The 26516-nt window shown below is 45.1% G+C and overlaps 1 protein-coding gene across 1 annotated transcript; it reads right to left on the bottom strand.

Moving 5' to 3' along the window:
• Window positions 1-5080: 5080 nt before the first annotated feature.
• On the bottom strand, window positions 5081-6732 carry LOC131891499 (uncharacterized). Its single transcript, XM_059241098.1, has 2 exons — window positions 6704-6732; window positions 5081-6059 (listed from the first exon to the last, which is right to left on the bottom strand). Exon 2 carries the CDS (start codon window positions 6008-6010, stop codon window positions 5324-5326), a length of 687 nt encoding a protein of 228 aa, XP_059097081.1. The 5' UTR covers window positions 6011-6059; window positions 6704-6732; the 3' UTR covers window positions 5081-5323.
• Between the last annotated feature and the right edge of the window lie 19784 nt (window positions 6733-26516).

Here is a 26516-nt window from a genome sequence, read left to right on the forward strand (position 1 = left end):
TTCGCCGCAATTGACCCTAGAAGCTCAACTGAAAGACCCAGAACTCCCAGCTGTCTGTACGGCTTTGACTGGCTTAGTCTGGGCTGAGATCGAACTTATCCCTGGAACTCGCCTCTTATGTGACGTCTCGTCCGGGAAACCTCACCCGTGGATCCCCACTGCTCTTTGGAGAGATATTTTTGAGGTGATCCACTCAATTTCTCATCCGGGTATTTGTGCCAGTAAAGGTTTGATATCCAAATTCTACGTGCGGCATGGTTTATATCAAGATGTTACTCGGTGGACACGAGATTTGGCCTGTCAAAAGGCCAAAGTCTCCTGACACACTCGATCGCCTGTGGGACACCCGGATTTTCCATCGGCCCGCTTCAAAAATATTCACGTTGATTTGGTGGGACCGCTGGATGTATCAAATCACGCCCGATACCTGCTAACCATCATCAATTGCTACTCTCGGTGGCCAGAGGTTTTTCCTTTGGAAAACAGCTCGGCCAAGTCGTGTGCTAGAACGCTCTTGTCCGGCTTGGTGTCACGTTATGGACTCCCAGATACTATTATATCAGATTGCGGTGCCCAATTCACCTCAGCTCTTTGGGACAACCTCTCCAAATCCCTTTTTTCCATCCACCACACTACGGCTTACCATCCCCAATCCAATGGGTTGGTCGAAAGACTTCACGGCCAATTCAAAGATGCCTTATGCGCTCATACGGCAGGCGTCAATTGGTTTCACCATCTTCCATGGATTCTCTTGGGGATTCGCACATCGCCCAAAGACGACTCCAGATATTCCCCTGCTCAGATGCTTTATGGGTCAAGTTTGAGAATCCCTGGAATAGTGTGCTCCTCCCCTCCCGAAAATAAGAACTCAAAGACTCTTTTCGGACTTTTGTTCCACCGCCCACAGTGTTCCATGGCAGTCGCGGTAGCTATAGGTCATCCACTTTACAGTGCTGTTCACAGGTTTGGATTCGGGTTGACAGACTTCGCCCGGCCTTGAGCTATCCTTACGAAGGACCTTACACAGTGTTACAACGAGGTTTGAAGACTTCTGTTGTCGATGTCAAGGGAGTCCAGAAGACAGTCAGCGTTGATAGATTAAAACCATGTATCTCTGAACACACTCCTCAAGACACATTGCAACGCACCTGCTCGGGTTGGTCAACTAAACCTGTTCAGCCCTCTCAGGCCTAGCAATCTATTAATTGATTCTGCAGGGGGGCTGTTGTGGCGCTTGAACATTGCTCCTTGTGGTGGATTACTCTCGCTCATACTTGATTTACTTTATTTTCAGTTCCCCACATGAAATACATTCTTCTTTAAACAAAGCTATAGTCAATACGCTACCAGAGGCAGACGGCCATAGCTGACCATAAATTGGAGGTGAACTGGGTGCCACAATCATGAACAATTGCCGATGGCAGACCAAAACGGGCAATCCAATTTTCAAAGAGAGCCTTAGCACAAGTTGGAGCACTAGCATCTGGGAGAGGGATGGCCCCTGGCCAACGTGCAAATCGATCGATCACTGTAAAAATATAGACCATTCCATTTGCCAGGCTAAGCAGGCCGACCAAGTTCACATGGATATCGGCAAACCTGGCAGTAGATGCGGGAAAAGCTTGTAGTTGGCGTTTGTTATGCCGCTGAACCTTGGAGGCCTGGCAATCCTGACAGTTGGCAACCATCAAAGCAATATCTACTCCTAGACTGGGCCAAGAATAATTGGTTGCAACCAGGGCTTTTGATGCCTTGATGCTGGCATGGGCAAGCCCATGGAATGTGTCGAGCACCTGACGGCAAAGTGGTTCTGGGACTAAGGGCCGGCAGTCACCAAAGTAGCGTCGCTCAGTGTCAGATAGGCTCTTACTAAAAAATGCAATTGGTCTCCAATGTCCATTGGGCTGGACTTGTTCGAGAGCTGCGCCAACAGCCACATCAGACGCATCTGTGATGAGGCGGGTGTCATATGTTGGATCAGGGATAGCAAGGTGAGTGGCATTGCTAATAGCATCTTTGAGCTTCTCAAATGCATCATGCTTGATTTCTGTCCACTGTTGGAGGGAAGTGACCAATCCTGGAGGATATTTGGTGCCACCGCCGGGATCTTTCTTGAGGAGGTTATAAAGTGGGTGGGAGATGGCAGCAAAATGTGGGACAAAGCAAATCCTGAAGGCGCCCAACAGTGCTCGGTTGAGGGACATTTTGGACAGCCAACATATTGTCTGGCTTGGGTTGGATACCAGTCGAGGAAATGACATGGCCCAGGCATTCCACGCTACCCTGGGCAAACGAACACTTGGATGCGTTGAGGGTGAGGCCCGCATCAGTCAGGCAACACAAAACAGCACGTATTGTTGAGATGTGAGTGAATTCAAAAAGTCGCCATGGCGTCGTGATGGCAGCGAGCTGAATTGAGTCTGGGTCCATAGGCACTTGGTGAAAAGCTTTGACTGAGTCAAGCCTACTAAAAACAGTGGAAGAGCCAATACTGTCCAGCAAGTCATCCAGACGGGGCAGGGGATAGCTATCTTTGATTGTGTAGTAATTTAGTTGACGATAATCACCACAGGCCTGAATGTACCATCCTTCTTCGTGACCACATGCAGGGCAAAGGCCACAAGGCTGTCCGATGGCCATGCCACTCCAGATTCCAGCAACTCGTCCAAGGCAGACCTGGCAGCCACCACCTTAGGACCGAAAAGTCGGCGGGGCTTGGCGTAGATCTTGTCACAAGCAGTATCATCTTTGCCGGACAGAAGTTGGGGGAAATCCGTTAAAAAGGTCCTAAAAAGGGGAGGCAGGGGTTGGGATTGGGTGCCATGGGTAACGGACTGGATGGAAATTGCGGCTGGGTTGGCCCCAGCAACAAAGAGTCCTGTGTCAGGGTGAACTAGTTGCTGGTTTTAGCAATGAATCAAAAGCCGAGATAGATCAAGGAAATCAAATCCCAAAATGTGCTCGTCAACGTCATCCACAAAGATCATATGGGTGAAAACACCCAACTGTCCAAGGTCCACCTTCGCTTTTTTCATGCCATATATTGTCCATGGTGAGCCATTCGCAGTCTTGAAGAGGCGCGTATTTGGGGCTAGGCTGCCATTGATATCTGTGTGGGAGGCAGGTAGGGAACAACTGCGTTGCCTCTGAGTCAGCAAGCCAAACTACCTTGGTTGTGTGATCTTAGACCCTGATGACTGCTTTAGCAGCCTCGGGCAGACAGCATGCAGGGGATACGGGCAATAAGGGCTCTGAGGTGGAGGTGCAATTCTGAACTGAAGTAAGGACGGGGGCAAGTGCTATGCGGTCGATGCCAACAGGGATCTCCAGAGTTGCCTATGTGCACTTGGGAAGGCATCTCTCTGCCTCCTTGCAACATTTGGCGTGGTAATGGCATACAAGTTTGTTGTTTTTGAAGGTGTAACGCCCACCTTCAGAGGAATAATGTGTGTTATCAGGAGGTAATTTGGTAGCCTTGTCAGGTTGGACGTGTCAACGATGGCGCCAGTACCCTTTGCCAGAATTTTGAACTCGGCTGTAACGAGACTTGTAATGGTGGCGCAAGGCGTTGATGGAGGAACCCAGGTCGGTGTCCGAATCAGATGAATGATCAATGGCAATGGAGCCAAGGAATTGTCCTGGTTCTTTGCTTTGATCTAGATACCGGGCCGCACATTGGACGATCTCGTCAAGGCTAAACAACGGTTCCTTTTGAAGTGCTTGGGATTTTAGAGGGCCTGAGAACTTTTGTATAAACTGACCATTGAAAGCAAGCAATTTAGTAGCCCCGTCAGGACCGCACGGCCAAAGGGCCAAAAGATCCTCCAAACGGTATCGGGGGCGCGATCACCAATGCGTTAAGTCTGGAATTCGTGCATTTTCTCGTAGAAACTGCGCTCTGATTTTTTCACGACTGCGGCCTTGAATTCTTGTTACGGCGCGCAGGTGGGGTCAGAGGCAAGAGCGTTGCATTTCTTGATGGAACGGAGATAGCGTGTGAGGTCTGTGTCATCAAGGGCACCAATCATGTGAAAATACTTAATGGATTCCTTGGTGACGTGTGCCAAATGAAATTGGACATCAGCGCCAACAAACCATTTCTCAGGCTTGGTGTGGGTCAGTTTGGATACCTTAACGGACACTGCGGCTACCGGGCAGGAGGAGGACTGGCCGCTTGCATGGCGGCGGTGAGAGCCATGCCGAGAGGTGGCGTGAGATCAATCAGGTCAGTGGGCGTGTCAAGAAATACAGAGCCAGTAGCCATAACGACGAAAAGACAACGAAAAGGGCAAGTCGACCTAAGACGCGTGGGCGTGTCGACCGAGGACGCGTGAGCATGTCGACAACTTTAAGGCCGCGTAGTATAGGGGGTCACCACTTTAGGGGAAGTAAGGTTGGATACGTCCACTCGTGGTTCGATCTAGTATTCAACCGTTTATTCGTCTTCATTCAGGGTGATACCCTACAGTATCAACACCAAGATACTCTCTGTGAATATTTGAGAGCGGCAAAGTGAACGTTGAATGAGCCCGACAAAGAAAAGAAGTGGAGTTTATTTTTCAAACTAGCCTGGATTCTTGAGGACTTGAAGGGGGTCACAAAACTCACTTCAAGCCTTTACGGTAGCAACAATTCATGCTAAAACCTGAGTTGGGTTAAGGGAAAGAAATAGCTGATTTTTTTGGACCCACAGCAACGCTCTTTGTAAAGTAATGAGTGAAAATTTGCGATTCCTTCTACGACGGTAATGTTATTTTGTGAGCAATCAATGCTAGAAAAATGCAAATTGTCACTCAAATGTATTAGAATGATGCAACTTTATCCGGAAAAAATGGCTTCAGGTTATTCAATACGGTTTCCAATTAAAATTAGTTAGCATTGACATTATTTGATGTGATCGGACTTGTACGGGGGCCTTTGATTTTTTACTTTTTGCTGGACTTGCAAAGTCTTTTACTAAAGTCATGTCTTGAAAACTAGCCTGTGTTTTAGCATGTAAGCAAAAGACTCGTTTGCCTAATTTTTCTAGACGAGTTTAGACTCGAGTCCTTTAAAAGATTCTCCCAAATCGAGTGAAAGACTCTAGTGCACTTGGACTCGCCCCAGCACTATTACACATAACAAAAGCTCTGTAATTTAAAAAGATAATCCCTTTACCCCATTCCCCTTTGATCTCTTCTTCTCCTTTGCATTTCCTGTTCACTTTTGTTTTCTTTTTTATTGATGTGGTGTGGCCGTGTATGATTGTAGATTTTTGGCCTACCGCCCTCTATTTCTGTTTGAGTTTTAAAGGAAAAGCAAAAAACTCTGTGGTCCGATGGTTTTAGGGGTGCATGTAGATAAATGTGTTATTTGCTTGCCTGTGGTTGATGATACTTTCGGTTTTGCCCCAAGGTAATCGGCATTTGAATCGTTGATCAAAAAACCTTTGAAGACATTGCTGGAAGTCGGATATTTTCCAATCCTCATTGCAAGGTTCGTTCTTTTTCGACACCTTCCTGATAATTTCCCGTTTTAAGATAAAAGACGTGCGAATTCCAGCTTGATCCGTCGAAATTGGAAGAATAGTGTTTCCGAAAGAAGAGGCGGCCTTGTTCCACGTGAATGATCCTGGATCGTGAATGAAGACCAATGCCATATTGTACCGGGTGGGCCACAGCCCAAATTGGATAGCATTACGAGGACCCAGATCAGAATCCGTTTTCGGTGTGAATGTATGGCAACCGGATTCTGGCCACATTGGATTTGCGTCCGTGGTCCAAAGATCGTTCTGATCTAAGACCAAGTGGTACTTATTATCTTGAGCCTGTGAGAAGGCGGACATCACTTCGGATCGACGAGGAATCGACTCCTGAATGGCCTCGTTCCAAACCTGCTGAGATTGACCTTCCAGGTCTAACAATAATTTTTGGGTTTTATTCTTGCTCCAAGTGAATTCGACTTTGGAACCCGACTTCAGTAAAGAGCACACAGTGATGCATGGGAACCGCACCTTGGATCCATAGGACATGTGAGATATAGAGATAGAGAAGTACTCCGAGCCCCATTTTTCAAAGGAGCTGAGATTGAAATAGACAGCAATGAGTAAAAGAAGGACCCATAGAAAATATCGGCAATAATTCCTCAGACCAGTTGCACTCTTCATGATTGAAGTTGCACTAATGGTTTGGCAGTCTCTACCGTAATCACATTCCCTCAACTCCTTTTCAAACCGAGTCTTTCTAAAGAAAGTTTGTTTAGTGTCCAAAGATGCATTGTTTTGCATGAACGGAGCTTGTATAAAGGGAAATTAATCCTAATTATGTTCATTATTATTTTTTGAGCGAGCCCCATTCGTCTCAGGTTTTTAACGGTATACTCAAGTTCAAAAAATCGACCAAATCGGGAAGAAGAAAGGAAACCGATATTGTACAATGAAACAGTAATAGTACAGAGCTCAATGTCTGAAGAGAAAGGCCATGGCAACCATCAACTTCCAATATGGGGATTGATTTATTTCACATAGATATTAGCATTGTTAGTTGATTTGGGAAAGGAAAATTGAAGGCATTTTCATGACAACAGTTTTTACTGCATTCTTAGGTTTTCGTGTGTTAACAAATCTTTAGCACTGTTTCAGTCTAAAACTGTTGGTTGGCCATTTCCAGTTTTATCATATGGTGGTACAAATATCAAAATAAGATCTGAAAAGGTTCGAACTAACCTGTAAGGGGTACGTGGGCGGGGTAGCAATGTAATCATTAAAGTATCCCTCAAGGCAAAAATGTAAGCCGTATCAATTGTTATAATGTATTATAGTGAAACACCTTTCGATGAAGTCGACATTGAGTGATAATGTCATTGGGTGATAATAGCGACTAACAGAGTGGTGATGGCGTCAGAACGAGGCGCCAACGAGTCCCAAGACGGCCATCGGTGAGTAGACAGGCCCAAAGCTATAGGCCCGAAAGAAGTGCAGTGTGCAAATCATGAATGTAACAACTTTAATTAGGATTCCTGAACATTAACCGCAATAGAATTGGCAAATAAAGAAATGTACCCCTTTAACAAGTCAGCACCCCTGCTAACCCAAAAATTGCGCAGTCTCTTTTGATTCCCCCCCCCCACTAAGAATATGCCGATCATAAATTAGGGAAAGGCGAAACTAACAAGGAAAAGCCAAGATAAAAGAGTGGTCAGTTGATATTCATAACCTGCCTTGCCATCAACTCCGGCTCATCATTAAGCCTCCATTGTATAGTAAGGTCCATCTTGAATATATTCACTAAGTCTTTGAACACTCCAGCTTTAATCATTTCATCACTGGTCAATTCGGAGTCGCTATCCGTTTCATCACAGTATATTTATACATTTCGGTCGCAGGAACATGAGAAAATACAGGGGTTGACAGGTATTTCGCTCCTCTTTATCGACCTTCTCAGGGAAGTTTGGTAATTATCTAAAAAAAAAAAAAGTCTGGTTAATCTTCAGCTCATTTAGTGTACAATTCTTTTATCAGCTTTTTGGCTTTGCTTTGGCATTGCTCATATTTTATCACGATTGGTATATTCTCCCAAATTTCTACAGTCCTTGTAATTGTTGATTTTTTTGTTGCTTGAGGCGGAAAAGTTCTTGATGTGGCCCGTCTTGTTTCTTTTGTCCCTATGTGTTCTGCTATCCGACCAACAGTCAATGGATGCGTCTGCCATTGTTGACCACATTGCCAGGCCAGAGTTGTTGCCGCGAGGAGGGCTATATCTCTAATTGAGGCTTGATTTGTCTTGACGAGTAATGCATCATAGCCAATATTTCTCCGACGTGGCAACTGAAGAGCAGTTTTCATTGCTACACCATGGAGAGAGCAGACTTTTCTTAATGTCGGATCATCTTGTTCAAGGACATTCACTTAGATCTCGATGCCGTATCGGAGTTTTGAGGTAGGTATTGGCTCAATCATTTGTAAGACCACGTCTTTTGGAAGGTGCCAGCTAAGGCGTCGCAAGATACCAGTCCTCTTTCGAAGTTCCGGCACAAGGTTATCTAAGTGGGATTTCCAGATCAGCTGTTTGTTGAAAGTTATACCTAGTAGCTCCATTGATTTGGATTCCAATATAGATGCATTGTTTCCGACGACCAAAGGGCTCTCATTAGACCTCCCAAACATAATAAACTTGGTCTTCGAGGCGTTTGCTGCCAGTCGGGACGCTCTCATGAAATTGAAGATTTCGCCAGCAGCAATGGTTAGGCCTTTTCGCACTTCCTCACTCGTCTTGGCCATTTTGTAACAAGTCGTATCATCAGCATAGCTAAGCACTTCTCCACCCGTCACCCACTCTTCGATGTCGGCAACCATTACGAGAACAGCAAGGGCCAGATAATTGAGCCTTGAGGGTTTCCAACCGTCACTTCAAGCATTGTAGAAGTAGCCCCACCGTATTCAATGGATTGCTTTCTCTCAGACAAATATGATCTCACAAGTGAAGTAACATTGAAAGCCGCGCCATAGGTCCTCAGTTTATCAGTCAGTATATCGACGTCCAACGTGTCAAATGTGACCGAAAGGTCAAAAAATATTGCTCCACATTGGAGCCGTGCTTGGCGAGCGCTGACCCAATCATGATGGGCTGCTCCAGCGGCTTGGGCAGTTGAACATCCTGTTCGAAAGCCATATTGGGATTTAGGAAAAACGGTCCTTTGTTCTAGATACCCTTCCAGTCGCTTCCTCATAATTTCTTCCAGAATCTTGCTAGCCGTCGGGAGAATGCGCACGGGCCTGTAGTTCGCCACGTTGTCTTTTGTTTTCTTTTTGTGCATAGGCAATACACGTCCACACTTCCAAATTACAGGTATTTTTCCGCATCGGAAAATTGACTATGAAACATAATGGGACCGACAACACCTCAGGAGCTAGCTTCAGCAAAGCCAGAGCAATGCCATAGATATCAGTGATCTTGGAGTTTTTCATCTTTCATATAGCGCTCACCACGTCTTTCTCTTTTATGGTTTTGAACGCAAAATTGTTCCGTGTAATCGACAATTTTGCTGCTCTTCTTTCGGCCCCCCCTTAATGGGTTCCTCAAAGGAGGTCCAATATTGTCCTGGATCTTCTTAATATTTGTTAGAAAGAAATTGTTGAATTTTTCTGCTGCCTCAGCCATTTTCAATACCTTTCCATCTTCTTTAATTGCAGTAGTGATTGAGGCATCGTGGCCCGTGGTTTCTTTGACAATTTTCCAGACTTCTCGCCATCCCCTTTTGATCCTCTCCTGGGCTTGAAATATGGATTCAAGGCGGCTTTTTTAGTACATGCTGCTCTGAGGCTACGTAGCTTGGCTCGCTGGCCTTTGCTCCTGGCGTTGTCCCTTTGTCGACGTAACTTGCATAGACTAAGGTTAGGTCTCCCAAACCTCTTTTGTTTGTTATCCACGTTCCTCAAAGGCGCATGTGTTCAAAGCAAAGTCTCAAGTGGCTTGGTTGGAATGACTTTTCTCTGACGAGCCCTCTAGGCAAACCAATTTCGTCGGTAAGTAACTAAGCAAATCTTAATGCTTCGTTGCCATTCACTTAAATTAGGTTTCCAAAAATCACAGGCAATGAGAAGGCCATTGCAACGAATCCAATTACTTAATCACGCCGAAACGAATAGAACTGATCTCGGCAGAGAAGTGTCGTCACTTTTGAAGAGTACAAGTTGAACCCTAAACACGCCCTGAGCCCCTTGGGCTTTAAAATGGCAATTTGAAAATCAATAATCCATGAAGTCAATCACTCACGGAATGTCTCCAATCAAACCGGCCCAACCTATTCAATTCATGAGCGGGTTTCTCTGACTTAGCTTTCTTTATATGGTCAACTTGATGCTAGTGCTCTTGAAAAGTTTTTTTCAACTTAAGTCAAAGCATCAAAAGCCAAATTTGCGCCCAACTTGAAAAGCAGTCAAATGTAATTTAACAATATGTATTCTCGGTGTGTTGTTTATCATTGTGTAAATATATCTTTTATGATATTTGTCTATCTTTCCCAAGAGCTTAAAAGTGAGTCGTGTAACTCCTGTTCCTACGATTCCAAACTCGAACAAGATTTCGAACTTCCGTCCTGTGTCAGTGCTACCACTACTGTCAAGGCTGATTGAAAAAGCAGCCAATGAACAATTGATGGCTTTTGCAGAGGAAAGAAAGGTTTTACCCGCTAGTTCTCAACATGGGTTTCGAAGGACAGGGACACTTTTCAGCGCCCACACAACATCTATGACAAACTCAATGCCTTTTCTACAGAGGGTAAGACAGCTTGTGTAACATTTGACTTAAGTGTGCTTTTGATTGCTTTAGAGTTTGGTGTGCTCTCGAGAAAGCTAGCCAAACTAAATTTCCGGAGAGAATTCGATCAAGTGGCTTCGCTCGTTCTTCAAGGACCGTCATACCGTGTCAGGCTAGGCTCCGAGATCTCGCGAGACCTTCGAATTAAGATATGGTGTCCCCAAGGAGCTACGATCTCAACTACTCTTTTCATTCTCTACACTTCGGATTTACCGCAACACTCCCTATGTCGGAGGACTTGGCCTCTCATCCTATTGCGATGATTTGACTCTCTGTATGAAAGCTCAGGACGACACGCAACTAAAATCAAGGATAGAGGCTTATAGCAAGCTCGTTTTGGACTACATAGCAATCAATCGAATGAAATCCAACCCTGGAAAGACAGGTCTTTTGGTGATACGAAAGAGGAAAAGTCAAACCGATCCAATGTCCGTAGAACTCGGTGGTGCTCAGGTGGGAGAGCAAGAAGCTCTCAAAATCCTAGGATTGACGTTCCAATCCAATCCCACTTTCGACAAACATATTGCTTATCTCACGAAGGAAGTGTATCGTACATTGGGTATTCTAAAAATTCTACATAACGAGGTTCGAGAAGCTCCATGGACCGTGGTCCATGGTCTGGCCTATGGGAAAATCCGTTACTGCTCGGCAATCTATCTACATGTGCGTTTCACTGAACATGACCCACTCAACACCTCTCAAAACCGACTCCAGATTGCTCTTAATGATGCTCTTATCAGGAAAAACAAGACACGACCATATTAGAATCGAGCAACTCTTCTCCGACAATGGCTTCCATTCATTGAATCAAATAGCCATTCAGAGCTCTTTAGTGGAAGTTTGGAAGATTATCAAAGATGGAACGAAAGGAACAGATAAGTCTTTTCTGCTGTGGTTGGTCCCCCATAGCCACTAGAAGTACAGTCCGACGTGACCTTCGGCCTCCTGCGCGGGGCAATCATTTTTCTACTAATGCTGTCAGACTGTATAATGCTCTTCCCGTTGAATCTCGAACTGATAAAAACATTCGCTCTTTCAAATCCGCCATCAATCAGTCGTGCCAAGTTATCCCTTGTGATATGTTGTTTCCATTTTCATGCACTAGTCCTAATCATGCCTGATATGTGTACCATGTGCCAAAGATGACCTCACCTTAAAAGTACTTTACTTATTAAATTACATTCAAATCAAATCAAAATCATATTTATAACATATGATATCTTCCAGCATTAAGATTGAACCTGCTATCCCTAGTGAGCAGATCTTGCTTTGTCCATTCTGCCTCCTAGACTGATCAGGATTTTGCACATCCTTAATATTTTTTGAAAAATATAAATCTCAGTTCATTACGTGAAAAACAAAAATGTCAGAGCGCAGCAAGTGTAGTGCAGAACAAATTTGTTGAGAAAATTAACTTTTTTAAGTTGCATGAAAGTAATGGTAAGTCAATTTTTCCGAATATAAAGATGTGCCTGATTTTAAAAGGAGAAGTTCATTGCTCAAACAAAACTAAGTTTCAAGTAGTATCTGAAAACATTGCAATAATAAAAGAGCTACTTCAGATTGATGGAATACATAAGCAGGTGGTCGGTAAAATTCTGCAACTTTTTTTCATACCTGCGCGTACTATATGTTTTTCGAAAAAATCGGGTTGTAAAATTTCACATTTTCTCCTATAATTGACCATAATTCTTGAAAATTATTATTGTTTTTCTAGATAAATTAGTGTTGCATATGTGTCACATATATTTTTTGGCGGAAATTGCATTATGAATTGCAGAAAAATGTCATACGTTGTTGTTAAAATTGCAAAATTAGCAGGTGCAATAAATTTGCAGAAAAATCTCGCCTGCGCAAGTTTCCTGCCTTGAGATTTGAGTTCAGGTGGCGGTGGAAGCGTTCTACGAGGCCATTGGAGCAGGATTGATCAGATGTGTAACCTGTGTATAGATGTGCCACAAAGTTTGGCCATTGAGTCCCATACTCGACTTGTAAATTGAAAACCCCGATCGATGTGATATTGCAAGGAACTCCATAGCGGGATATCCATCCGTGAATTAAGGCTCTGCCAACTGACGCAGTGTCTATAAAGTTCAAAGGAATCGCCTCTGGCCAACGAGTGAAACGGTCAATCATTGTCAGGAGATGATTGAATCCTTGACTGGGTGAAAGAGGGCCGGCAAGATCCACGTGGATGTGGTGGAAACGCTTTGAAAGAACAGGGAAGATTACACGGGGAGACTTTACGTGGCTATGTACTTTGACCCGTTGACAGTGTAAGCATTCTTTGGCCCATTTTTGATGATGATGATGATGCTTTATTTAGGGTCTCGTGCATAGTAAAGGAGTAAAAGAAAACATTGACGAATAATGGTTAAGGAATAAAAAGATTTGAGAACCCTAGGTTCACCCCATAAACCGAAAGGCTTGTTTTCATGGAGGGAGCTTGACTAGATTGATGCCACTGTGCAATCCTCCGCTTTGTTCCAAGAAAGGTGTCCGGCTTAGAGAGCTCGCTCAGTCAACCCTGTGACCTTTCCCAAAATACCAAAAACAACAACAATATAATGCCTGGCTTATTCAGATGTCTGACATGAATAGCAATTGGGAACCGCACAGCCAGTTGAGTACGAGGTGTAGCCTTTAGCTGCCTCCTTGAGAGTACTAAAGGGCTATTTTCTGATTTTGGTAAGAACTCTTTTCACGCTTTCTGTTTATTTCCCGGATAAAGATCTCCCCCCGGTAGGGGGCGCACGTATCTGTTTCCTCAATTGAATCTCGAAACCTCTGTTTTACTCAATCTCTCACGTTTGGGGCGTGACACTCCCCACTTGATGGGGGTTTGTCCAATATTTACAAAATTATCTAGTTGTTTTCTTCCAGTAAAGCCAGTTTGTTGCAGTGCCTCCGAATGATGGCTCCAAATGGAATCCGCAAGTCTACCGATCGAATTGTGTTGTCCCGTCCTTCAACCAGATGTTCGATTCGGCCGATTTTCCATTCATTTTTGGCCGAATTGTCGTCGCGGATAAGAACTACTTCTCCTTCGTGGATCTTCGTTTCATTCTTCCTAAACCACTTCTTAGTAGGGGAAAGTGCTAGGAGGTAGTCATTTCTCCAGCGTTTCCAGAATGAATTCACCAGAGCTTTGCGTTGCCTCCATTTTGCTGCGAACTTGGGTTCATTATCGGGGTTTGTCGGTGCTCCCGGTCCAGGGAGATGTAGCAGATCTCTTCCGACACACAATTGCGCTGGGGTGATCGGTAAAAGAGTTTCGCCCTCTTTAACAGTTGAAAGGGGACGATTATTGACTAAAGCTTCGCACTCGAGTAAAACAGTTTTTAATTGTCGAATAGTTAAGGTAGTGCAATGTAGGGTGATCCGCAGGGCCTTCTTTGTCAGCCCTACCATGCGTTCGGTGACACCATTGGTCATGGATCTGACGAAGTCGAGAACTGAAACTGGAATTTGTACTTGGAGATTTCCTCTCTGGCTTTTTCCCAATTAATTGAGTTGTGGAGTCTTTTCAATTCTTTTTCTGCTAATTTGAATGTTTTGGCGTTGTCACTGTAGCACAATTTAGGGATTCCTCGGCGAGCCATCAAGCGCCTGAACGCAAGAAGGAATGTCTCTGTTGTGAGATCTGTTACGAGCTCTAGGTGGATAGCTCGAGACGTAAAACAAGTTAATATGCATCCATACACTTTGGATGGGCCCCTCAGGTGGAGACAGCTTTGCTCCTCGCACTTATGTTGGACTAAAAGCGGGCCAAAAAAGTCCATTCCTACTATTTCAAAACACATGGCAGTTCCGTTCAATCACTCAGGTGGCAAAAGGGCCATTTTTTGTTGAAGAGGGGAAAGTTTTCGGCATTTGGGTGCCTTGCACAGATTGGTGATCCGCTTGACTTCTCTCCGGTTTCCAATGATGTGGAACCTTGTCTTTACCATGGCCAGCAGTTGTTCAGTTCCACAATGTAAGTGTAGTTGATGAAGGTGAAGAATGAATATTTCCATAATTCGACAATGTTTTGGCAAGATGATAAGGAATTTGACGTTTGTGTTCAATTTGTCACTTAATCGCAACCGAGATTCACTGTGCAAGAGACCATTTTTCAGAATGGGTTGCAGACAAACCAAACGCGAGGTCGTCTTGATCGTGTTTCGCTCTTGAAGAGCTTTGACTTCGCTTGGAAATGCCCCCGCCTGGCCATGCATGAACCATAATTTTTCTGCTTGATGAAGTTCCTGAATTGTGAGAATGGACCCCTGATGGTTTGGATTGGGCTGACGGAGAGTGTTGCAAAACCTTAAAACCCAAGCAGTCGTTCGGATGAGTTTACACCAAGAGTTATTCCGCAGAAGTAGTGTGCTGAGGGGGTTCTCATTCTGAGAGTTCTCGTCCTGAGGTGTCACTAGAACAATCGATTGGAGGATCTTTTTCTCTTCCTGACGATCCTCTTCTAACATGTCTTTTGTTCTGATCTTTGTTTTCTGGGCTGGCCACGTTTCTTTTGGTTGCTGAAGGAATGATGGTCCATTCCACCAGAGAGAGCTCGAAAGGAGCTCATGAAGATTAACGCCTCTTGAGACAAGGTCGGCTGGATTGCTGTTGCCGGGACAAAATTGCCAACTGCTTTGCAATGTCAAATCTGTAATGGCTTTCACTCGATTCCCCACCCATTGCCTCCACTTCAAATGACCCTGCTGTATTCTCAGGAGATTTAAGAGCGAGTCCGTGAAGTATATACACTCCAAACCGTTCAAGGCCTTTGCCACATACGATCCGCTGCGGGCTGCGCACAAAGCGCCCAACAACTCCAGTCGGGCAATCGACAATTCGTTATGAAGTGGGGCACACCTCGATTTGCTGAAGATTAGGCTGGAGGAGACAGTGCCTTCATCGCCCGTAGTAACAAGGTATACCGTTGCTCCGTAAGCGTGCTTGGATGCATCTCCAAATGAAGCCAAAAACGACACTGCTTTTTTACTGTACCCAACCCAACGGGGGATTGTGTGGTTGGTTAGCAGTGGGACTTGATTAGTCCATTTAATCCAGTTTTCGGCGATTAACTCTGGCAAGGGGTCATCCCAGCTCAATTGCAACCTCCACATTTGTTGCATGAGGATTTTCGCCTGAAGGGTGAATGGAGATATATATCCAAGCGGATCATACACGCTGGCAAGCAACTCTAACATTGCACGTTTTGTTGGCCGCTCTGTAGACGAGATCTTGGATTTTACTTTATCCAAGAAATTGAAGCTTAGCGTATCATTTCTGGTGTCCCACTGAAGTCCCAAAGTGCTTACCACACCAAGAAGGCAGCAGCTTTGATCTAATTTGGATAGTACGAGGGGACTGTTGCTGGCAAACTTGTGAGATTGGAACCCACCGAGTGTTAAGAGACTGATGATCTGTTCCAAGAGTGCTTGAGCTGATTTTTCGTCATCTGCTCATGTAGCGAGATCGTCCATGTAGAGATTATTTCGGAGTTCTTTTGCAGCCAAATAGTGTGAGTTTTGGTGAAGTTCAGCGGTTTTTAAGAGACACCATATAGCCTGAATGGGCGAAGAATTTAGTCCAAAGGTCACTGCTGTCATTCTGAAGATTGTAACTTTTTCCTTTGTGTTAAAATTCCTCCACAAAAAACGAAGTGCATCCTGGTCTGTGTGGAGTGCAATGACCAAAAACATTTTTGTGATGTCGGCAATAAATGCAAACTTTTTCAATCTGAATCGCAATTGAAGTTGAGCGATGTCAGTCAGTAGGTTTGGTCCCGTGTACAAGAGGTCCTTGAGATATCTTTTGGAATTCGGATCTTTGCTTGACGCATTCATGACCACTCGGCATTTTGTAGTGCTGTTGGCTTTCATAATTGGATGTGTTTCAAGGTAGTAAAAAATCGCCCATCTACAGGGATTACGTCCTTTTCTGGAATTTTTTCTGCGGTCCCAAATTTTTCCATAGTTGAGTAAGCTTCATTGAGCAAGCTTTGATGTTCGGTTTTGGTTCTGTTTTCCACACTGGCCATGACAGCTTTTGCTCGGTGAAAATTTGAAGATATAATGCCTCTTGGATCTTCTTTCCACAGGAGACGAGTGCTCCATTTCTTTTTGGCAGTATCATAACTAGAGACTCCTCTTCTTCGACTGAGAATTTGTCGTCCTTGGTTGTAATACCCAAATGTTCTTGGTCCCAGAAGCTTTGAAGGGATACCGGTGATCGTGAGGCCGTGATTAGAACTGTGGCATTTACGGCAGGCTCGAGATCAAGATCTTGTTGCTGTGGATCCGGATGGGCCCCACATATGATCCAACCCAAGCGTGTTTGTTGAGCGGCTGGTTCTTGGAGAACCAGTTTATTTCCCGGATAAAGATCTCCCCCCGGTATGGGGCACACGTATCTGTTTCCTCAATTGAATCTCGAAACCTCCGTTTTACTCAATCTCTCACGTTTGGGGCGTGACACGAGGCAGTGATCATTTCAGTGACATATCCGATCCATCTCTTGCTTGTAGTGGGTAAGTTTTACAATTTCATCTTGTTATCAGCAATGAATTGATTCCAAGTCTTGGGAAAAGCGTGTATGGGAAGTCGCTGGTACCAGGTCAACCTCGCTAATGGTAAGTTAAAACGAATAATGCCCCCTCTCATTTCTTTAAATTCATGCGAGTCTATTATTTGTGGAACGTAACCACGATAGCAATTGTACATGAATTTCAGCTGGTTTGCTTTTACTAAATCTTTTACCCTTATTATCATCCAATTTTTAAACACTTTTTTTCGACACTGGGCCGCCATGCCGTGCCAAACAAATCGCTCAGATATCATTTTAGGGTACTCATGACTTTAGTTGTCTAACACGAAATTTGTTTAGCTTGTGTTCCGTCCAGACATTGATTCCCACACTGGACGGGATTTACATAGATAATTTTGACCCAAGCACTAGGTGAAAACCTTGATAGCTCTCAAAGATGGAGAGCACCTAGTACATGGGCTTCAATTTGTTAGACCTATCTTAAGGCCTCCGGTTATCACCCTAATCAGGGCATATGAGTAAAAGTTCGAGCTTCCTTCATCAAGCCTCAAACTATCGTGAATCAATTGATTGACTAAGGATACAAATCGCTAGCTACCTCTACTCCCCACGGTTACAGACCAATCTCGGTTGTCTGGCATACACCTGGGCCAATTTTCAAGGCTAGCTATCCTGCAAAATGTGGTCACTATCCTAGTCTAAATGCGTCTATCAAAGTCGACCTCTACTCTAGAGTCTAACTACTGATTTCTGCTACAAGAGTGATGAGCTTTAGATACAGTTGAATACAAATCACTTGCTACCTTAACTCCCTACGATGCCAGCGCGATCTCGGTCGTCTGGGAAATCTAGGCTACTCTTCAAGGCAAACTGTACAGTTCAATCTACTTTTTTCATCACAAACACACCGCCTATCAGCTGTCTTGCTCCGGTAGGAAAAGTGGGGGAATTGTAGATGCCACTGGGAAAGGGGATATTCACATATGAAACACAATGGCTTTATATTACTGTTCGATGAGTGGCGAGATGGTTCAATGGAGATCCTCGGATGACGTCCACTCGACGGGATTGAAGGTCCACTAACAGAGTGACGAAGTGCTGTACTCAGACTCGGCACTTCCCAGGTCCTCTTGCTCTTGTGCACGGCTTCCTGGGTTTCCTACTCCCGTATGATGACAATCTCTGTCCTTCGAAACAGTTCCCACTTCTTGGCACCACAACAATGGCAAAGTCCCAACACTTAGCAATGGCAGGTGTTTCCTCCATGGAGAGGTTCAAAAACTCTGACTTCTCTCCTCGAGCTCCAAATTGTGGCTTCTTTCCTCGATGAAGGGTGATGGGTTACTCCTGCTCTCCTCGAGCACGAAAATGTGACGTTTCCCGCTGTCCTGGGGTTCACAAAGTGGGCTTCTTTGTTGTCCCTTTTCCTTGCATTCATTGCACTGATTGGGTTTTCCTTATCGCTTTACTTGACATCCCTTGATACCTCTTTGTTGCATTGTTGGATGCAGCACTGTTTCTTCCCAGTGTGTTGAGGGTGGGGTAGAAATCCAGTCTGAACTGCGATTTCTTGTCTATTGATCCCCTCTTGTTTGTCAAGCGATCCAAGTTGGCAATAATGATGTTTTTCCCGGCAACGCAAGTTGGAGACAACAGTTTTCACCCCTCTGTTGAACGCTTGTCCTACCCTGTTTCGTGCAAACAATCTCTCATTTGTCCAAATATTCGAATGTGCACGGAACAGCTTGTGCAGCGAGTGGGTGACCAGCAGTAAGAGTACTGATCAAGAAGGAGTAGTGTTTCTGAGCTATTTGACAGAAAACAACAATAATGCGTGTGGGTCTTCTTTCTCTTTTATTTTTTGTTCAACTTTTTAAAGTCTTGTTTTCCTCCCATAGGAGTGCACAAGCCTTTTTCTGCTCCTCTCTCCTTTTTTCTTGAATGAAGACAAGTCCAGTTTTTCTAGAATAAATATGTATCAACCTTCTCTGAGAAAATAGGAGCTTATAACTTTACCTCACCTTATTTGATAATTTGCTTTCATCTTATCAATTTGTAGGACAGATGAGAAAGAGGCACATCAAATGGAAAGTGAACTCAAACATATCATGAAATTGAAATTGTAAGTGGAAACAGGATCTTTATCAATTTTCTATATACGGCTGATTAGTTTTTCATCAATGCAAAATGGTATTGTTCCTCAGCTTTTAACTATAATTACAGTGCCAAGTTTAAAAATTATAATTGTCATTCAGATGATCAATCCATGGCCAAACTATATCTTGTTCATCGACAAAAACATCCAGTATGTAATTATTCAAAAAGTGAGGGGATAGGAAAGAACACTTTCACAACCTTTTTTACTTCCTATGTTGGTCTGTGAAATAAAAAGAGTAACTCAACAGAAGTCTAATTTCAACAGGCCATGTTCATGGTAGGAATTAGAATGAACAGATTAATATCAATGCGAATTTTTTGGGGATTGCTCGGTTCTCTTATTGTTCATGTTACTGGTCACGACCCAGCTGTTTTGCCCAAATTCTGTTGTAGGCAGTTGTAGTATTTGGCAGTTCTGCTCATTGGACATGCTCGTGTACAACTCAAGTATTCTGCTGTCGATATACATTCTGTTCCTGGCGTTCCACTGAGAGACTTCCTTTTGTCCTTTGTTCTTATTCCAATCATCTTACACATATACAACATGGCGCAGCAATAGTTTCCGTACCACGCCCCAACTATTCACACTTCTGCCCTGCAACCCGCTGACTCGCAACTAGAGTATCCATAGGAGCTCGTCGTCTCCTTCACCAATCTTCGTCACGATTCGTGAAAATGGGCCTCAAGGAGCAAATCGCCAACCGCAAGGCGCAGATTTCGAAGAAGTTGCAACTCGTCCGCGACCTCAACAAACCAGAGGCCGATGTGGACAGGTTATGGCGTCTTCTTGCAGACGCTGAAAAGAAAATGGACGAGATGATGGATTTATACGACGATGTCGCCATCAAACAAGAAATCGGAATCGAGGTGGACGCCATCAATGCGGACAAGGCCAAGGCCACAGACGAATGGGCTGCAAATATCAGCAAGGTAGCGGAACTACTAATGTCCCGCACCGTTATGAACCGTGATCACCAATCGCCTCCAGTGCCGTTGGTGCCTTTAAGGGCACAGTTCAAGCCTGTTTCGGACTTAAAACCCCCCCTATTATCAGCCGAGTCCGAACCTTCTGAGATGAGAGTGTGGCTGGAAAAATTTCAAGCCTATTATAAGGCCTCTCACATCGAAGCTTTGGACATGGATGGACAAAAAGCAATGTTGAAAAACTTCCTTCATAGCGACCTATGTGCTGCTATCAACATTGACGTCGATGATGCCACGTCAATTGAGGCGTGCTATGTCGTCATTGAAAACCACTTCTTGGAGCTTAAACCACTATTCACACGCCGGTTAGCTTTGTTCAAAATAAGGAAGGATGGCCGTACCTTCAAGGATTTTATGGCCGATCTCCGACGTCAAGCTCGAGAAGCGGAGTTGTCCTCGATCAGTGCAGCTCAACTGATCGTCTTTCTGGCATTGGCTGGCTGCCGCGACGACCCTCCTCTGTTCGCGAAACTGCGGGAGATGAAGGATCCCGATTTGAATGACCTCGCGAGCAAGGCGGCACTCCACGAGGGGATGCTGACGGACATGGGTAGCCCATCCCCGGTGGGGACTTTGATGAAGGTGGAGGCCATCCCATCCGCGGAGGCCATTTTGGCCACAATCGCGGCCAATTGTAAAGGATGTGGCCAACCTCATGCCAGGGAGTACTGCCCATTTCGGGACAAACCATGTTTTGCGTGCGGCAAGGCGGGGCACATCAAGAGTCTGTGCCGCCAGCGTAGCCCCTCGGGTAGCCCGAGTCCATCACGGGGACGACCTCGAGAGCGGGGCCGCCAAGGATCACCCGGTGTCCGTTATAACGCCGAGTCAAGTCGATCTCCGTCAATCACTCGATTGAACACGGTCCAATTGAGATCTACGGACGAAATGACTCTCATCAGTATTATGTGTAAAGACAAATGGGGGAAATTTATCATGAAAGGTTTACCTGACTCTGGTGCAGCTAGGACCGTAGTGCCGGTGTCTATATGCCCGGAGGGCACAACCCTGGAGTCATCTCGCACGTTGCTGTTTGCGGCAAACGGAACGCCGCTAAAGAATATGGGGAAATTCAAATTCATCGGCAATGCTGAAGGCGGTCCACAAGCTATGGTGTCCGCAATTGTATCTCCGGACGTCGGAAATCACGCACTCTTTGGCAAGAAGGATCTTCAAGCCCTCGGTATTTTACCTCGTGATTTCCCCGCCGTGCATCGTTGTCGGACCGAGGTGAACAACATAGCCACCATTGTTGGCTTACCGGCCAAGACCACAGGGAAACAGGAGTCCCCCATTAATCCAGAAAGACACCTCGAATTGTCCACAGAGCAACACGAGGACATCGAACGGACCATAGGACGGCTCAAACACAATGGTATCCGGGAACACGTCATCAGGGATTTTTTTACTCGATCTGCTGACGTGATGGTTTCATCCCTCGGTGATGCTGCTGGGTCCATGACTGGTGGCCCGATGAAAATTGAGCTTGCTGCTAATAAAGATTTTAACCATACCATGTGACAACTGCTCGATCGGTGCCCATCCATTATGAGAAACCAGCCAAGGACCTCTGCCAAGAACTTATAAAGGCCGGTATGATGAAGAGGTGCACTCAGAATACCACTTGGTGCGCCCCCGCACATTTTGTGCCGAAACCTGGTGGGAAGGTTAGATTAGTTGTTGACTACCGAAAGCTGAACCAGGCCACGAGAAGACCAGTACATCCGCTCTCGTCGGTGACCGATCTAATGCGTCAAATTTTACCTGAGAGTCGGTGGTTTGCTAAGTTGGATGCCGTCCACGGATATTTCCAGGTTCCATTGGACGAGGAGTCGTCTTATCTATGTGCGTTTCTTCTACCGGATGGCAAATATCGTCCCTTGGTTGCACCCATGGGTTGGAAGGGCTCCGGGGACGTATTCAGCCTCCGCACCGATCTGGCCTTAGAAGAACTAAAACGAAAGAAATGGATAGCAAAAATCGTGGATGATATTTGCGTCCAAGCTGTAACTCTACCAGAGTTATTGGAACGACTTGACCTTGTCGTTCAAAAGTGCCGTGAAAATGGGATTAAACTCTCCATCAACAAGTTCGAAATTGGAAAGACGGTCAAGTTTGCCGGTTTTGTCGTGTCTGATGGCGGGCTAAAACCGGACCCAGCTAAACTGGAAGCGCTGAGGGCTTTCCCAAGTCCTAAATCAGTAACAGACCTCCGATCATTCCTTGGTTTAGCCAACCAGCTAGGTGCATTTGTGCCAGATTTGCAACACGCTACCGTTAAAATCCGAGAGTTATTGAAGAAATCATCGGCATGGTTGTGGTTGCCCGAGCACGAAGTCGAATTCTGCAAAGCAAAAGAAATATTAACTTCACCAGCGGTCGTCAAACCGTTTAATCCTGATTTACGGACCCAACTACTTACCGATGCGTCCAAACTCCACGGTCTTGGATTTGCCCTCATCCAACGGGAATCGGCAACCGATGGCAACGGGAAAATTCGGTTGGTCCAGTGTGGATCTTGTGCACTATCACCAGCGCAGAAAAATTATTCAACAGTTGAACTGGAGATGAGCGCGATTTGGTTTGCCGTGCAAAAATGCAATTATTACCTAGGAGGCATGCCGAGGTTTGAGGTCATCACTGATCATCGACCATTACTCGGCATATTCGAAAAACCACTGGCAGCCTTAAATAATGCACGATTACAGAGGCTACGGGAAAATCTTGATCAATACGCATTCTCAATAATATGGTCGGCGGGGAAGAATCACCTGATAGCTGATGCCCTGAGCCGCTTCCCCGTGTTCGCGGCTGATCCCTCACTCGACGTGACCCTTTGTGCCGCCATTAGTGAAGTTGATCCCGCATTCCAGACCATCCTCTCAAACATTGACGAAGAGTATATCCGTCTACGTGAATATATCTCCCAGGGCCATCCATTCCCAAGATCTCTGTCAACATATGGAGGGATCACACAAGAGGCTAGAATTGGCGAAGGAAGCGAGGAGGGCCTTATTCTAGTTGGTGAACGCGTGGTTGTCCCACGGCCAGCCAGGCACGCGATCCTGAAGCTACTCCACCTATCTCATTCAGGCATTACCAAAACTCTTGAGCTGGCTAAACAGCTCTATTATTGGCCAGGAATGGGTAATGAGATCCAGTTGTGGATCAAGAGATGCAAAAAGTGTGTCGAGAACTTGCCCTCTCAAACCCTCGAGCCCATTTTATTGGGTATTAATATGGCCTCTTACCCCATGGAAGCCGTGTCTGTTGACTTGTTTGAATTGAAAGGGAAACACTTCTTAGTGATGGTGGACCAATTTAGCGGCTTCCCATTCGTGTCAAGAATGGGAGTCACCACGACGGATGCTGCATGGGACAAACTGAAGCATTGGTTCTACGACTTTGGGCTCCCACGTCGTTTGAAATCGGATGGGGGACCTCAGTTTCGGGATCGGTTCATGCAATTGTGCTCCAGTCTCAACATCACATTTGAGACGAGCTCACCGTACAATCCACGCAGCAACGGGTTAGCTGAAGCGGCGGTCAAGTCCATGAAATCGCTGCTCCGAAAGTACGATGGAATCGATAGCGACGAATTTCGTGCGGCGCTCCTTGAATGGCGTGCCACCCCGCGACCGAATGGTCATGATCCCGCATTGGGATTCTTTGGCCGACACCTTCGGACCCGCCTGCCTACGACTAGGTCACTGGCCTTCCAATTAGACCAAACGGCGACCTTCAGAGCAGCCAGACAGGCCACGGACGACCGCCGGGTGCACGATGCCGGAGGGATGCCTCTACCCGAGCTGAGCCTGGGCAACATAGTCCACATCCAACACCCTGTTGATAAGCGGTGGTCTTTTGAGGCGGGGAAGATTGTCCAGAAATCAGAGTCCGGTCAATCTTACGTCGTTGAAACTGATGCCGGACGTTTTATTCGGAATAGGCGATTTCTGCGACCGGCTACTAATCCACCACCCAAGGAGGAGTTCACGACACCCACGATCGAACCACCCTCTCCACCACTATCGGTCCAGGAAGCTAGTCTACCCCTTCTCCGTCGTAGTCATCGGAACAGACGCCGTACAGTTCGCTTCAAAATTTGAGCGTCATAACGACCATCATCAAATCATAACAACAACAATAATATTCGCTCAAGGATGTGTCGAAGGACAGCGTGGGTAAAGGAGAAGAAGGATAACAACCATGAGAAAACGGGCTCGATGCTTACCTCCTCCAAGTGTTGCCCGCGTTCCTTTGTCTTTGGTTGCTATTGTTGCTGTTCTCTTTTCTTTTCTTTTACTTTATTTTTTTCGTATATTCGCGATGCTCCATACGGGGGGGGAGATGTAGTATTTGGCAGTTCTGCTCATTGGACATGCTCGTGTACAACTCAAGTATTCTGCTGTCGATATACATTCTGTTCTGAGAACAGAGAACATTCTGAGAGACTTCCTTTTGTCCTTTGTTCTTATTCCAATCATCTTACGCATATACGACAGCAGTTAAAGTCGTTAAAGTCATGAGTACCCATTTTAGCACTTGTTCGAATTGATGGATGGCTTAAACCATGAATTGCCTCAAAAGCCTTGAGGCAGAAGGAATTGGGTAACCAAGGTCTGGTTAGTAGAAATATCACACTGAATTATTTTTCCACTAGCCATGTCGACATTGCTCCAAATCAATCCCAATGGGGAGGAACGAATTCTTTGGAGATCTGAAAGTTGGGCGACAGCAACATCATCAAAATCCACAAACTCCCACACACTCCTTGCGGTAGGTAAAAACTACTGAAGGGCTCAAAATAAATCATCACCGGAGGTTGCAACTAGGGCTACCGATTTACGCTTTCAGTGGCATATGGCATTACTGGGTGAATATCGGAAACCTGCAACTTAGTCATAAAAAGTAACCCTGATTTTTCTTCTTTCAAAGCAGGGTTACTTTTTTGGTCAAACCTAACCGTGGCCAGATTTATTACATCTCCATCTAGAGCGGTATGATGGAAGTGGATATGAGAGGAATGAATGTCAAAGGTTGTTGAAGAATGTGGATAATTTGGAAGGTCTTCTCGCCAATCTCAACAAAGCTACAGAAGGGCGACAGTATGTGCTTGTGTTCAAAGCATTTAATGAATTGCACGAGACGTTTTTGGACAAAATTTGAAAATGCTTGAGAGCTTGCGCAATGTCCTTAATCCCCAAAGTGCATCTCATTGTCGATCATTTGGAGGATTTTATGAACAGCCGAGGAAACAAGCACATGAGATTATATTCCGTGCAAGCTCACGAGACTCTCCACTCATACTTTCAAAAGGCCTGGGAACGGTATTCTGTCAAGGAGATTTTAAGTGCTACTTATAAGAAAAATCTATTCAGGAGCGTCCTTGATGATAATGGCCTCCATGCCAAATGAGTGTTGCATGTTTACTTACTTGCCTTTTACTCCAAATACGTTTCACTCTGTCCCAATTTATATATCAAACTAGATGACCTCCAGAATAAAAATCAATTTTAATCTGAATCCACAATGAATTGTATGTACAGATATTTGTGAATGGACCAGATAACCCTTTTGGTTAAATTTAGAAAGATGCCACCGCAATTATTGTCGTTGGATCAGTAGAATAAAATGTGGAGTTGACATCATGGGTGGATTCCCACGCAATTGGGCACTGAAGCATATTACTTAACAGATTGACTAGTCCCATTGCTCCTGGCCTGGTTTGATGTGTCCATGACGAGAGCTTTGAGGTCCATTTAATGACTTGATAGCCACAGAGAATACAAACTTATCGGATTTGATGAGGCTCTAGAATCTTGTTGGATGCTTCCGGAGATTGATTTCATTTGAAAACTTTGACATTCGAAAAGTAACTTTAGAGTATAATCCCCCGTTTGGGCAAACTTGTAACATAGAAGAGGGGCGTTTTGTGATATTCCATTCTTCTATTAATAGTGTTAGTTTGATAATGAGTTGGTCATCCTCAATTCTGATTGGTGGAGAGCTCAGTTTGTCAAATGATGCGGCAATTTGATGCAAAATTATTCAGGGTGTCGCTCAAAGCTACTGAACCACATAAGATCCTTAATATTGGTGGTGTAGCGCCTATCTAAACTCCTTATTACAATCGATTGTCTCTAATTTTGGGCAGCTGACCATTGTTTACATTTTGATTCATTCTGTTTTGACCCGTGAATAAAGCTAGTCGTCGAAGACCTCTCTCGTTATTTGGGGCGCCAAATTGGAATCATAAATATAGGTTGTGTGACCAATACCATTATCTTCCCATTTGCGCTTTGTCCTTCTTCCACGTTTCGCTTCTCTTGATCATTCTTCTCCTGTCCGTTCTGCGAGGCAGACCATTACCGAACCACCCGAAATATATCTTCAATAGTTTTACTCCACTTCACTTATTCGGAACACGACATCATTCCGTGGCGCAGTCTGTTGCCCAGTTATTTGAGGGGGTGTAACCAACTTGCAACCGACCCTGAGGACGTCAATTGGTTGGACCATCACCCCATTTCTGGTTCGCCC

This window comes from Tigriopus californicus, chromosome 12, assembly GCF_007210705.1.
Source record: "Tigriopus californicus strain San Diego chromosome 12, Tcal_SD_v2.1, whole genome shotgun sequence".
Classification (NCBI taxonomy): domain Eukaryota; kingdom Metazoa; phylum Arthropoda; class Copepoda; order Harpacticoida; family Harpacticidae; genus Tigriopus; species Tigriopus californicus.

Coding starts and splice junctions, on each gene's coding strand:
- LOC131891499 (XM_059241098.1), bottom strand. CDS start 6,010: ATGTCCTATGGATCCAAGGTGCGGTTCCCATGCATCACTGTGTGCTCT.